The following is a 15,375-nucleotide window of genomic DNA, read 5'->3' as shown; positions in this document are numbered from 1 at the left end:
GGAGTTCGAGGTTACAGTGAGCTATGATCATGCTACTACACTCCAACCTTGGCAAAGGAACAGACACATCTCAAGAAAGAAAGAAAGAAGGAAGGGAGGGAGGGAGGGAGGAGGGGGGAAGGGAAAGGGAAGGAAAGGAAAAGGGAAGGAAAAGGGAAGGAAAAAGGAAAGGAAAGGAAGAGAGAGAGAGAATGAGAGAAAAAAAGAAAGAAAAAGAAAGAAAAGAAAAGAAAAGAAAAGAAAAGAAAAGAAAAGAAAAGAAAGAAAAAGTTGATCCTGAATTTATCCTACCATGAAAGGGCTTCTAGGGTATGGTTATTGGAAATTCCTTGATTTATCAGAGCCACTTTGGGTACTTCTTTAGGCCACCTTGTATGTGTTTGGTGTAGCAATTTCATGAAGTTGCATTTCTATTTTGATGCTAGGTTGGTATTGTATATATTCTGATATTCTCTGTTCTTAAAAATCCTCAGTTGAGTTTACATTGTTATTTTTAATTATCAGGCACTAAGAGATATGGCCAATTATAGTTTTAATCAGTTTAGCCATCCTGTCTTGATAGAATGTGGTTATAGTTTCTTGAAAGAAAAAGTGTGAATGAGTGAATTTTTTAAATTTTATTTTTTATTTTTAATATGAGTACATAAGAGTAAATTTTTTTTTTTTTGAGACAGAGCCTCACTCTGTTGCCTGGGCTAGAGTGCCATGGCATCAGCCTAGCTCACAGCAACCTCAAACTCCTGGGTTTAAGTGATCCTCCTGCCTTAGCCTCCTGAGTAGCTGGGACTATAGGCATGCACCACCATGCCTGGCTAATTTTTTCTATAGATTTTTAGTTGGCCAATTAATTTCTTTCTTTTTATAGTAGAGACAGGGTCTCAATCTTGCTCAGGCTGGTTTTGAATTCCTGACCTTGAGCGATCCACCCACCTTGGCCTCCCAGAGTGCTAGGATTACAGGTGTGAGCCACTGCACCCGGCCAAGAGTAAATTTTTAAAGATAGAATAATGATTAAAAATTAAACCTTATTTGTGTCATATTATTTTTTAAAAATATGGTATAATAGTTTTAACACATGGTCCCCAAACCCTTTGACACTTATCTGATTGAGCAGTGAGAGGAGGGATCTGTGACCCACTCCCTTTGATTCTCTGTTTAGAAATGTAAGTTTTTCATATCAATATCTATTCATTTAGAAGAAAACATTTAAAGCAGTAGGAATCAAAATGAAAGAACTAGAACTGATTATTAATAGTGACTGGATATGTACTTTTGCACTGTGAAATGTTAAAATAAATGAAATGTGTAGTTTTCAGTTCCTAGAGTAAGAATCTACAACTGTGCTTTGAGGGCAATGCTAGGGTTGCTCATATCTTTGAGTATCATTAGCAGAGTTATGACAAGGGAAAGGACAAGACCAAACTGAGCAAAAAAAGAGTTTACCCAACTACATTGAGATTCTCCAAATGTTGTGATAGTAATCTTTAGTTGGGTTTCCTTCTTTTGGTTGCATTAGTTTTGTCAGCCAGTTATGGCTGAAATGTCATTTATGCCTATATATTAGGTTAATGCATGGCTATGTTTGTAATAGGTAAATAAGATTCATAATATCCAATCCCATCCTGGCATCACCAAAAGGGAGACAGTAGGAAATATACTTCCCATCTGTGAAGTGTTCTTGCCCCCCACCCCAATCCAATGTGAATCTGTTCAGGGCTCTAGCTCTAACTAGTAGTTTATATGAAGTAGAAATATAATACGAATGTTAAAATACACTATGGATTTGCATGCAACTAAACCAAGAATGTGTGAAGAATGAGAGAGAAAAATGACCAGTCTTGGGGGAAAAAATAAAAAAATAAAAAAAAAAGTAAGGACATTACAGATTAAGAATTTTAAGATGCAAAAAGCTATCAAATGCAGTGTTTGCACCTTATAAAGATATTTATGAGGCCGGGCGCTGTGGCTCACGCCTGTAATCCTAGCTCTTGGGAGGCCGAGGCGGGCGGATTGCTCAAGGTCAGGAGTTCGAAACCAGCCTGAGCAAGAGCGAGACCCCGTCTCTACTATAAAATAGACAGAAATTAATTGGCCAACTGATATATATATATAAAAAATTAGCCGGGCATGGTGGCGCATGCCTGTAGTCCCAGCTACCCGGGAGGCTGAGGCAGAAGGATCACTCGAGCCCAGGAGTTTGAGGTTGCTGTGAGCTAGGCTGACGCCACGGCACTCACTCTAGCCTGGGCAACAAAGCGAGACTCTGTCTCAAAAAAAAAAAAAAAAAAAAAGAAAAAAGAAAAAAAAAAAAGATATTTATGACATATTCAGGGAAATTTGAATACAGACTGGATATTAAGTGCTCTTAAGGAGTTCTTATTAATTTTTTAAGTGTGGTTGTGTTACAAAAGAGTACATATCTCATAGAAACATATGGAAGTTTCTACAGGTGACATGATATCTAATTTGTGATTTACTTTAAAATAAAAAAATAGGTGGGCCTGATAAAGAAGTGGGCACATAGCATGGATAAATGCAGAATGGCTATATATAATATTAATAACTGTTACTTATTGGAGATAGGTGCATGCAAGTTTAATAATAATAATTTTATAATATAGCATCTAAATTTTACTCATTTGGAATAATTTTAACCCACAAGCAGAAAATAGTTAAGTTTTATTTCTCAGAGCCTTTTTAGATAGAAGCAAGAATCTGTGAAAATGCAGAAGTGGTTCGATGATATTTTTTTCGGAGTTTATTGGAACTGTTTTAGTTTAAAATGCCTGCTGGAAGGTGATTTTTTGGTACTTTGAAACAAAAGTTTTAGGATTTATTAGATATACAGTCGATTCTTGTTATTTGTGGCAGTTACATTCTGTAAAGGTGCCAGGAACACTAAATTAGTGAATACTGGACAATTGCTCCTAGGGGAAATACAGGGTTAGGTTTCTCTGAGCCTCTGCTTATGAAAGTTTTGCCAATGGATTAATACATAACCTTGTTTTATGTGTGTTTCTGTTGAAAGGCACTTTATTTAATATTGTTGATTCATAAATAGTGAACACACAATTCTGGCCAACAAGACTGTAACACATGTCTGAGTAAGCTTATCTCACACACGTTTTCCCCATAAGGCATTTCACAGCCTTCTTGCGCTGGGAACACCAGACAGCACTTAAGCACAAAGCTCAAGGGGCCATTGTAAACAGTGAAATCACACACACAAAAAGCCCAAAAATGTAAAAAATGTGGCATTAAATAGACCCTGAAAAGGACACTTGTTTATAGTATGAGCATTGGAACAAGAAGGCAGAGAGCATCACCTTGTTCAACCTCAGCATTTGGGAGTCTCAGTTTTTTTGCCTCTCTGCACTTGTTCACGAATGACCTTGAGAGTGCCTTAAGTATTGATTTTGGGGTTACAAATAAATTTTAGCAAGTAGGCAAATTTGCACATATGGAATCCATGGACAATGAGGATTGAATGTATATATTAGTTTCTAAGAATTTATTTTTCTCCTAGTTTTTAGCCTAAAGCAATTTTGAATATACCTATTAAATTTTATAAGTTGAAAACTTATGTATTCTATAAGTAGATTGAAGTTGCAGTATAAAGTTGCAGTGAAAAGTTCAAATGTTAGTTTTATAAAAATCCAGTTGATTTATTTAAGCATGTTATACTTAATAGTACAATCAGCATATATTATAAAACATATATAAAGTATATAATATGAACTCTTAATTTGATATAGATGATGTGTATCTGAGTAAACTTTAAGAACACTTTTATGTAATATAAACAAATGATAACTTGAGTTTTATATGAAATAGAGACTAATACTCTTACTGTGTTTATAGTATTTTTTTGGATGCTGAAACTCGAAGAGCAATGGGAGAACAAGCTGTAGCTCTTGCCAAAGCAGTAAAGTACTCCTCTGCTGGAACCGTAGAGTTCCTTGTGGATTCAAAGAAAAATTTTTACTTCTTGGAAATGAATACGAGACTCCAGGTAACAAATACTGTTTTTCATTCCTCCTCTCCATGCCTCTATACTTTACCCTTCCTTGCCTACCCCTTTTTGTTTTATAAAGGTTAAAAATCAACTCCATAAACTGTTAAATAAATATTTAGTTTTTATGCTCATGCTAAGACATCCATTAGGAATGAGGGATAAGTATCCCACTAACTTAAAGTTCAATGTCTAGACCTTTGCTTTGTCACTGTTCTACTTGGAATGTTGGAAATTCCACTTTGTTTTTTTTCTTGAACCTTTCTGGATGAACTGTGTTTGTGCTGTTAAGAGAAACTACTCTGGATTTTATAAATAGAAAAGGATTAAGTGATTACAAAATCTTTGGGAGGATAGAGGAAAGAAGGGGACCCAGAGTGAACTTCCAGGAGTGATGCCTACAACTGTGTTGCCCAGCCAGGCTCCCAGAGGAACTGCTGCCTCTGCCACAGTTAAGAGGCTGAGAAACCAAGTGGCTGCCCTTGTAACTGTTGACTTTAGGGACAATCCTTCCTTAGTGCCAATCAATCTCAAGAAGTTACTGGTGCTATAACTGGTGACTTTTTTTCCTCCTTAAACATACCTAGAGCACAAGTTCATTATTGAACATATTACATAAAGTATCTATAGATACTTTGTTTTCAGTTTTATGGAATTTGTATTGGTTTGCTAGGGGTACCAGAGCAAATGCTCATAAACTGGATGGCTTTACACAACAGAAATTTATTCTTTCACATTTCAGGAGGCCCAAGTCTAACCTTAAAGTGTCAGCAGACTTGGTTCCTTCCATGGAGAATCTGTTCATGCCTCTCTCCTAGCTTCTGGTGGTTTCCATTAGTCCTTGGTGTTCCTTGGTTCATGGGAGCATAACTTCATTCTCTGTCTCAGTTGTCACATGGCCTTTTCCTGTTTATCTCTGTGTCCAAAGTTTCCTCTTTCTATAATGACACCAGTCATATTGGATTTTGGCTCCGTTGTATTTTGGTATGACCTCATCATAACTGGATAACATCTGCCACAAACCTATTTCCAAATACGGTCATATTCACAGGTTCTGGGTAGGCATGAATTTTGAGGGAACATTATTCAATCTAGTACACCATTCAAAAACAAATATGGGCTATGGATATAGAAATTAGGGGTTGTCTTAAGACTGGGGTACGTGAGTGGGGGATTGTGGGCTGGTAGTACCATAGGAGGGACAGAGGAAAAGCATACTCACACCTGAGAATGGGGTCAGCCCTTCTTCCATCAGGCCTTTGGGGGTGAGGAGGCGGGAGAAGGTGTTTGAGTCACTCCAGGCATGAGTTGAGTCGAGCTTAAGTTTTCCTGATACTGTGGTTATCCTTCATGTACCACTGGGTTGCCTGAGGGTTTTTCTCCTTCTCTATTTTGCCCTTAGCTTTAGGATTTTCCTCTGGTCCTGTGCTTCACAGAAGGTGTGTCTTCATAGTCATGCCTTTTTCCCAAAGGTAGACTCCTTTGGACCCTTGTTAGCCTGCTGATGGAGGCAGGAGGGGTGTTGTCTGTTGTCTTTATGCCTTGGTCTTAGTCAGTCCTTGTGTCCTGGAACTTTGGGGTGGGTTTTCCTCAGTAGTCCTGCCCCCCCCCCCCCCCCCCCCCCCCCCGTGGTAGGGAATCTAATGGTCTGGGCTCCAGATGGTTCTCTGTCTTTTCCTGATGGTTATCTTTTTTTTTTTTTTTTTTTTTTTTTTTTTAATTATTTTTTTTATTTTGGTATATTATGGGGGTACAGATTTTAAGGTTTCAATAAATGCCCATTTTCCCCCCCTCCCCCCAAAAGTCTGAGTCTCCATCATGACCATCCCCCAGATGGTGCACATCTCACTCACTATGTATGTATATACCCGCCCCCCTCCCCCCTCCCACCTGCCCAATACCCTATTACTGTAGCACCTATGTGTCCACTTAGGTGCTACTCAGTTAATACCAGTTTGCTGGAGAATATATCTGGTGCTTGTTTTTCCATTTTTGGGATACTTCACTTAGTAGTATGGGTTCCAGCTCTAACCAGGAAAATATAAGGTGTGCTATATCACCATTGTTTCTTAGAGCTGAATAGTACTCCATGGTGTACATATACCACATTTTATTAATCCATTCTTTGATTGATGGGCACTTGGGCTGTTTCCACAGCCTTGCAATTATGAATTGTGCTGCTATAAACATTCGAGTGCAGGTGTCTTTTTTGTAGAGTGTCACTGGATCATTTGGGTAGATGCCCAGCAATGGGATTGCTGGATCAAACGGTAGATTCACTTGTATCGCTTTAAGGTATCTCCATATTGCTTTCCACAGAGGTTGAACTAGTTTGCAGTCCCACCAGCAGTGTAGGAGTGTTCCTCTCTCTCCGCAACCACGCCAGCATTTATTGTTTGGAGATTTTTTGATAAAGGCCATTCTCACTGGGGTTAAGTGATATCTCATTGTGGTTTTGATTTGCATTTCCCTGATGATTAGAGATGTTGAGCATTTCTTCATATGTTTGTTGGCCATTCTTCTGTCTTCTTTAGAAAAATTTCTGTTCAAGTCCTTTGCCCACTTTTTAATGGGGTTATTTGATTTTTTCTTCCTAATTTTCGTGAGTTCTAAGTATATTCTAGTTATCAGTCCCTTATCGGATGCATAGGATGCAAAAATTTTCTCCCATTCTGTAGGTTGTCTGTTTACTTTCATGACTATTTCTTTGGCTGTGCAGAAGCTTTGTAGTTTGATCATGTCCCATTTATTTATTTTTGTTGCTGCTGTGATTGCCTTTGGGGACTTCTTCATAAACTCTTTGCCCAGGCCGATGTCTAGGAGAGTGTTTCCAACGTTTTCCTCTAGAGTTCTAATAGTTTCATATCTTAGGTTTAAGTCTGTTATCCAGCGTGAGTTGGTTTTTGTGAGAGGTGAAAGGTGTGGGTCCTGTTTTAGCCTTCTACAGGTGGCTATCCAGTTTTCCCAGCACCATTTATTGAAGAGGGATTCTTTTCCCCAGCGTATGTTTTTGTCTGCTTTGTCAAAGATGAGATGGCTATATGAGGATGGTTTTATATCAGGATTCTCACATCTGTTCCACTGGTCAATATTCCTGTTTTTGTGCCAATACCATATTGTTTTAATTACTACAGCTTTGTAGTATAGTTTGATATCTGGCATATTAATGCCTCCCATTTTGTTTTTGTTGCCTAGAATTGCTCTTGATATTCGGGGTCTTCTTTGGTTCCATACGAAGCGTAAAATTATTTTTTCTATATCTGTGAAGAATGCTGATGGGATTTTAATAGGTATTGCATTGAATCTGTAGATCAGTTTGGGTAGTATAGACATTTTGATGATATTGAGTCTGCCGATCCACGAGCATGGTATGGATTTCCATCTGTTTACATCCTCTGCTATTTCCTTCCTCAGTGTTTCATAGTTCTCCCTGTAGAGGTCTTTTACCTCTTTGGTTAAATATATTCCTAGGTACTTTAATTTCTTTGTTGCTATTGTGAAGGGAATTGAGTCTTTGATTTGGTTCTCAATTAGATTGTTGTTGGCGTATATGAATGCCTCTGATTTCTGTGTATTAATTTTGTATCCTGAGACTTTACTAAATTCATTGATCAGTTCCAGGAGTTTCTTGGTTGAATCTTTGGGGTTTTCTAGATACAATATCATATCATCAGCAAACAGTGAAAGTTTAATCTCTTCTGCCCCTATTTGGATACCTTTGATTCCATTTTCCTGTCTGATTGCTGTAGCCAAGACTTCCAGCACTATGTTGAACAGAAGTGGAGATAGTGGGCAGCCTTGTCTGGTTCCAGTTCTAAGTGGGAATGATTTCAATCTTTCCCCATTCAGTATGATGTTGGCTATGGGTCTGTCATATATGGCTTGTATCATTTTTAGGTATGTCCCTTCTATGCCTATTTTCTTAAGTGTTCGTATCATGAAAGGGTGTTGAATTTTGTCAAAAGCTTTTTCTGCATCTATTGAAAGGATCATGTGGTCTTTGTTTTTGCTTCTGTTTATGTGGTGAATTGCATTTATAGATTTACGTATGTTGAACCATCCCTGCATCCCTGGGATGAAGCCCACTTGGTCGTGGTGGATTATTTTTTTGATAAGTGTCTGGATTCGGTTAGCTAAGATTTTGTTGAAAATTTTTGCATCTATATTCATTAGGGATATTGGTCTGTAGTTTTCTTTTTTTGTTGCATCCTTTCCTGGTTTTGGTATCAGAGTAATATTCGCTTCATAAAAGGTGTCGGGGAGGTTTCCGTTCTTCTCGATGTTGTGGAATAGTTTCTGCAAGATAGGTACTAGTTCTTCTTTGTAAGTATGGTAAAATTCAGGTGTGAAGCCATCTGGACCGGGACTTTTCTTTTTAGGGAGATTTTTAATTGCTGTTTCTATTTCAGCTGTTGAGATTGGTCTGTTCAGGGAATCTATTTCTTTTTGGTTGAGCCTAGGGAGGCTGTGTGTTTCTAGAAATTTGTCCATTTCCTCCACATTTTCCAGTTTGTGTGCATAAAGATTTTTGTAGTATTCATAAATTGTATCTTGTATCTCTTTGGGATCAGTTGTGATATCTCCTTTTTTATTCCTGATGGAGCTTATTAGAGATTTCTCTTTTCTGCTTTTCGTTAGCTTAGCCAACGGCGTGTCAATCTTGTTTATTTTTTCAAAGAACCAACTTTTTGTTTTATTAATCTCCTGAATAGCTTTCCTGTTTTCAATTTCGTTTAGTTCTGATTTGATCTTGTTGATTTCACTTCTTCTGCTGGGTTTGGGGTTGGTCTGTTCTTCTTTTTCCAGCTCTTTGAGTCGTTTCATTAGATTGTCTATTTGTGATCTTCTTGCCTTTTGGTTATAGGCATTTATGGAGATAAACTTTCCTCTCAGAACTGCTTTAGCTGTGTCCCAGAGGAGTTGATAACTTGTCTCTCCATTGTCGTTTTCTTCATAGAAGTTTTTTATTTCCGTCTTGATTTCTTCATTTACGAAGTAATCATTTAGTAGGAGGTTGTTTAATTTCCACGTTTTTGTGTAGAAATGTGAGTTTCTGTTAGGGTTGATTTCTAGTTTTATTCCACTGTGATCTGAGAAGGTACATGGTATGATTTCTATTTTTTTAAATTTCTTGAGATTTTCTTTGTGTCCTAGGATATGGTCAATCTTAGAGAATGTCCCGTGAGCTGATGAGAAGAACGTATATTCAGTGGATTTTGGGTAGAATGTTCTGTAGATGTCTGTCAGACCCAATTGTTCTAGAGTTTTGTTTAAGTCCATTATTTCTTTATTAATTTTCTGTTTGGAGGATCTGTCTCGTGCCGTCAGTGGGGTGTTGAAATCCCCGGCGATTATGGAGTTGCTATTAATCCATTTGCTTAGCTCCAGTAAGGTTTGCTTTATGAATCTGGGTGCACCTAAGTTGGGTGCATATATATTTAAAATTGTTATCTCTTCTTGTTGGACTGTGCCCTTCACCATTATATAATGACCCTCTTTGTCTTTTACTACTTTTGTTGGTTTAAAAACTAAATCATCTGAAATTAGAACTGCCACACCAGCCTTCTTTTGGCTTCTATTTGCTTGGAATATTGATCTCCACCCTTTTATTTTTAGTCTATGTGCATCCTTGCAGGTTAAATGTGTTTCCTGAAGACAGCATATACTTGGCCTGTATTTTCTTATCCATTCAGCCAGCCTATGTCTCTTGAGTGGAGAGTTTAAGCCATTCACATTTATTGAGAGAACTGATAGGTAAGGTAGATTACTGATCATTCTGTTGGGTTGGATGTTGTTGCTATGATTTCTGTCTTGAGCCATTGTAATATCTGGCTTTTAATATCTTTGGGTTTTGGTTGTTTTTATATCCGTGGATTATTATTATGATGTTCCGTGCATAACGCTGTTTTAAGTACTTCTTGTAGGGCTGGTCTTGTCTTGGTGAATTCTCTGAGCCTTTGCTTGTCTGCGAATGTTTTTATTTCTCCTTCATATATGAAGCTTAGTTTTGCAGGGAATAATATTCTAGGCTGGGCATTGTTTTGTTTCAAAAGAGTGAGAATGGGGCCCCAGTCTCTCCTTGCTTGTAAAGTCTCATTAGAGAAGTCTGATGTTATTCGAATTGGCTTTCCCTTGTATGTCACTTGCTTCTTTTGTCTTACAGCTCTTAGAAGGGCCTCTTTAGTTGATACTTTGGTCAGTCTGATGACTGCATGACGTGACGTCTTCCTGTTTGCATTGAATCTCCCAGGGGTCCTCTGGGCTTCTTGAACTTGTATATCGAGATTTTGAGCAAGGCCTGGGAAATTTTCCTCTATTATATCTTCAAAAAGCTTGTCCAGCCCTTGAGTGTTGTCTTCCTCCCCTTCGGCTAAACCTATGACCCTCACGTTAGGTTTTTTCACATAATCCCACAGCTCTTGTAGACTTTGCTCTTTTCTCTTGTTTCTCTGCTCTATTTCTGTGACTGATTTATTTAATTGGAAGGTGTTATCTTCAAGCTCTGAGATTCTTTCTTCTGCTTGATCTACCCTGTTCTTGAGACTTTCCACAGTATTTTGTAGTTCTCTGAGTTGATTCTTCATCTCCAGGACTTCAGTTAAAGTTTTCTTCACTGTGTCAATCTCTTTGTTGAACCTTTGTTCCATTTCTTGGAGGTTTTTTGTGTTTTCTTGGTGTTGGTTATTGAGTTGTTGTTGCAGCTGGGTGAGTGTTCTAATGATCCACATACGAAATTCCTCTTCTGTCATATTGGTTGCCTGATTTTGGTCGGTGTCCGTTTCTAGGGGGCTGGTGCTCCTCTTTGGGGGTGTGTTTTCTGTTTGGTTCTTCATATTTCCTGAGTTCTTTCGCTGATTTCTTCCCATGTCGATCAGTTGTTGTTTCTTTCCTTAGGTTATTGTTTGGGTATTCACACACCTTGTTTAGTTTCTGAGGCGTTAGGTGGTGCCTGTGGGTGAAATTGGACCACTCCCTGTATATTGAGTCAGTGGGTGCCGTGGAAAGGCTGTGCAAGATGCCGTCCCTGTCAGTAGGTGGCGTTTGCTTGGAGGAACAGGCTATGGTGTTGATTTTGAGTCCTGTTATCAGCTCTCGTTCTGGGTGGAGCTGGGTTGGGTAAGCCTGCCCTCAGGCCGTTAGCAGGGGTCAAAGTTCTGTTCTCTGCTGTCAGGGCGGGGCTGGAATGGTCCCGCTCAGCCAGAAAGTCTGGGTGTGGGGGTGGGGCTGTCTGAGACCCACAGTCTGCAGCAGGCCTCGCTTCTTTCCACCCTCCCCAACTCCGCAGCTACTCCTGGGCCTCTGCCAGCAGGCCAGACCACAAGCCACCAGGCCTCCCCGGACTTTGATGCCGGCGGGGAGGTTCCCTGCACAGGAACGCCACCTGGGTTGGGCGCACGGCCTCCTCCTGGGAGGAGGGTTGCCCTCTAGGATGCCAATTCGCCCCTGGAGGCACACAGACTTCAGTAGGCTGTTCACCTATAATCCTTCTGTGCCCCGGGCAATGCTAGCCCTCGGTGCAGGGGATCTGGTCTGCAGGTCCGACCTCTGGGTCCCAGAGTTCAAACTGTATTCCCACCAGGGAGAGGATTTCCGGTCCTAATTCACCCACAGGGAGCCCAAGCTGGGTCTATGTCTCTCAGCCTCTGAGTCGGCACCGTTTTCCTGGGAACACGGTGCCAGCAGCACCTGGGAGGGCGGGCGGGGTCCCAAACGGGAAGGTCCCGTTCCCTGGAGGTGCCTCCGGCTGGTGGCTGTATTGTCTCTCTGGGCAGCCGCGGGTAGGGTCGGCGGAGGGGAGGAGGAGGCAATATGGCGCCTGCCGCGCGGCTCTCCGTGCACACGGAGGTGCCCGGAGGAAGTTGGGAACCTGGTGCCACGTCTGCTACAGGCTCACCGTTGGCAGGCGGCGGCAGTCTCTGGGCTGATGTCCGTAGGTCTCTCCACCCGCTGGGGAGCCCACCAGCAGTCCCGAATGCAGGGGAGGGGAAAAAGCAGATCCACCTACCCTTGCCGCTGGTCTCCGGGCTGCTCCGGTGGTCTCAGCCTCCAGTTCTCCTCCGCAGCCTCCTCCCGAGGAGTCTCCCGGGGTCTCAGGTACCCCTCCTTCCGGCCCTTGTCCGCTGTATGCTCGTCTTCTTGCTTCTTTCCTCTAGTTTCTGCTAGAATCTGTCTTTTCTGCAGAGACCCTCTGTCTGGCGGTGTTATTCGTCCGCCATCTTGCTCCGCCCCGCCCTGATGGTTATCTTTTGCATGGCATATCTTCTTCATCCTTTTACTCTCGACCTATCTATATTCAGACATTTTACATGTGTCTCTATAAGCAGTGTATAAAGCTTTAGCCAAGGTTGATAATCTCCACCTCCGCCCCCTCCCCCCGCCTTTCTTTTTCCTGAGGCGGTTGTCTTGTTCTGTTACCCAGGCTGGAGTGCAGCTAACCAACTCCTGGGATCAAGTGACCCTTCTGCCTCAGCCTTCCCGGTAGCTGGGACTACAGGAGTGTTCACGGCTTTGATAATCTTTGTCTTGTATCTTGATCATTTGCTCTGTAGAAAGTTAACGTAAACTCTGATATATTTGAGTTTAAATTTATAATTTTTTAAACGCTTTTTGTTCTATCTCTGTTTTTCTTTTTTTTCCTTCTCGTTCTTTTATAATTTTTATTATTTAATTTTTTTCCTGTACTAGTTTGGGGGTTATATACACTTCTGATCTTTTGGTAGAATTTATAGATTACAACATATATCTTTAACTGATCAAATCTAGTATCAATTAGTATCTTTTCACCTGACCCACCAGCTGTACAGGGAGCTTAGAAAATTTTAATGCTATTTCCTATCTCCTGACTTATGTGTAATTATCCTTCACAGGCTATTTCTCTTGTTTTTTTTTTTTTGAGACAGAGTCTCGCTTTGTTGCCCAGGCTAGAGTGAGTGCCATGGCGTCAGCCTAGCTCACAGCAACCTCAAACTCCCGGGCTCAAGCAATCCTGCTGCCTCAGCCTCCCGAGTAGCTGGGACTACAGGCATGCGCCACCATGCTTGGCTAATTTTTCTATATATATATTAGTTGGCCAATTAATTTCTTTCTATTTATAGTATAGACAGGGTCTCGCTCTTGCTCAGGCTGGTTTCGAACTCCCGACCTTGACCAATCCACCCGCTTTGGCCTCCCAGAGTGCTAGGATTACAGGCGTGAGCCACCGCGCCCGGCCTATTTCTCTTGTTTTAAATCATCACAATTCATTTCATTGTACCCGTATATTAACGTTTTCTTTTCTCTTACTTTTTTTCTAAAAGTTTATTTTTGAGGTTGTTACCGGCTCCTTTTGTTGACAAGTCAGTTATTTTATTTTGCCTTCATTCATGAAAGGCAGTTTTATTCTTATAGAGTCTTAGTTTGGCCAGTATTGTTTTCAACTCATTGAAAATATTATTTCCGTGTCTCTGGCTATTTCTGGCAAAACTTTCACTCTAATTCTACCTTCTGCTTTATTTGGATATAATTACTATAAATTATTTGGATATAATTATTTGGATATAATTACTATCTATAAATTGATAGAATTTATAAATTTCTATTTTTCTTAGATTTTCTTCAGTGTTTCTCTGATTTGTATACATATATACTTGGAATTCATTGAAATTTTTTGTCTGTGGATTAATGTCTTTCAATATTTTTTTTTGAAAATTTCTACCGCTAACACTTCTGACACAATCTCTTCACTGTCCTTTTGGATTTCAATTTTAAAAAGTACACACACACACACACACACACATATATAATTATATATAACTTGAATTTTAGACCTTCTTAATATATCTTCTGTGTTTCTTACCCTCTCTTTGATATTTTTCATTTCTTTTCTATAATTTCTTTTGACCTGTCTTCCATACTTTATCTTGAACTGATTTCATTAATTAATCACCCATCAAATCTCTAATTTCATTTGTTTATATTTCAGTTCTGGAATTTCTATTAAATTTAAAACTGATTCAGGCCAGGTGAGGTGGCTCATGCCTGTAATCCTAGCATTTTGGGAGGCTGAGGTGGGAGGATTGCTTGAGATCAGGAGTTCAAGACCAACCTGAGCAACACAGTGAGACCTTCTCTATTAAAAAAAAAAATTAGCTGGGCATGGTGGCACATGTCTATAGTCCCAGAAACTAGGAAGGTTGAGGCAGGAGGATCGCTTGAGCCCAGGAGTTTGAAGTTGCAGTGAGCTATGATGACAACACTATACCCTATCCCGGGGGACACCCTGTCTCAAAAAAAAAAAAAAAAGATTGAATGCTCTTACCCTTTTTCTTCTCCTATTCTATATTTTTAATTTTGGCTTTTATTTCTTTGAACATAATTAGCTTAAAACAAAACAGATATGATTTATAGGTATTTTTTATTACTGCTACCTGTCATTTTGACTTTATATATTGTTCTTCACTTCCTATGCAGAAAGTTTTTATTGGTATGCAGTTTAATTTTTAAATCTTTTATGATTTCTAGTTGTATGACACAGTTAGGCTTTCCCTGCTTCAGGATGGATCAAACTTTTTTCTTTCATGTTTTCTTCTAGCACATATTTTATCTTTCATAGTAGAATCTTCATTTGGAATTCATTTTATTTATTTTTAAATGACTGTTCCAACAATTATTGAATAATCAGTCTTTTGTGCAATAATTAGAAATGTCACCTTTGTTATATACTTCATTTTCATATGTATGCAGACTTGTTACTGGACTATTTTTTTTAAGTCTTTCTGCTTATTTATGTGCTAGTACCATACTGTTTTAGGTATTACATATATATATTATGATATGGTACCTACTAGAAGTATTCCTTTCTCCTTACTCTTTTCATATGAAAAATTGGCTTTTTGGATTAGTTTATTTATATTTAACAGAAGAAAAAGAAATTAGAATGATGGAATTGCTGAACTACTAGATAAATAGTTGTAATTTTCTATAGATGTGTTCTTAAAATATATCCTTTAGAAGAAAATGATTACAAAAAACATATTTTTGCCATAATTTTTCTTCAAATTCCAATTTGAAAGACTATATTATTTCCTTTTTATAAAAAGTAATGGAAATTGGCATATTTATATTTAACCCTGTTCTTCATTTTTGCAATTTTATTAGTTTTACATGATTGTAACATTTACCTTCTTTTCTGTAGGCATGGCTCTCCTGGGGGTTTCATTTTACTTTTGTATTTAATCATTTTCATGGTCACTATCAGCATCTTACCATAGCTTCATGATTAGTGAGTTCTTTATTTTGATTCATTTAATGGGTAGGTTCTTTTTTTTTTAACCAGGAATTTATTTTTTAAAGATACCCATGGGTACTGTATTCTTTGAATTCTT

General features: G+C 39.1%; 1 protein-coding gene across 2 annotated transcripts in view; it reads left to right on the top strand.

Annotated features, from left to right (window-relative positions):
* Positions 1 to 15,375, top strand: part of PCCA (propionyl-CoA carboxylase subunit alpha) — a 373,670-nt gene that overhangs the window by 141,349 nt on the left and 216,946 nt on the right. For both annotated transcript variants that reach the window (XR_012922419.1, XM_012751855.2), the window contains exon 12: positions 3,862 to 4,012. Coding sequence is in view for 1 of the 2 variants with exons in the window: in XM_012751855.2 (XP_012607309.1) it covers positions 3,862 to 4,012 (151 nt within the window). In the remaining variant the exon portion in view is untranslated. The remainder of the gene's footprint in view (positions 1 to 3,861; positions 4,013 to 15,375) is intronic.

Source organism: Microcebus murinus, chromosome 13, assembly GCF_040939455.1.
Source record: "Microcebus murinus isolate Inina chromosome 13, M.murinus_Inina_mat1.0, whole genome shotgun sequence".
Classification (NCBI taxonomy): Eukaryota; Metazoa; Chordata; class Mammalia; order Primates; family Cheirogaleidae; genus Microcebus; species Microcebus murinus.
This window is presented reverse-complemented; position numbering and strand designations above follow the sequence as displayed.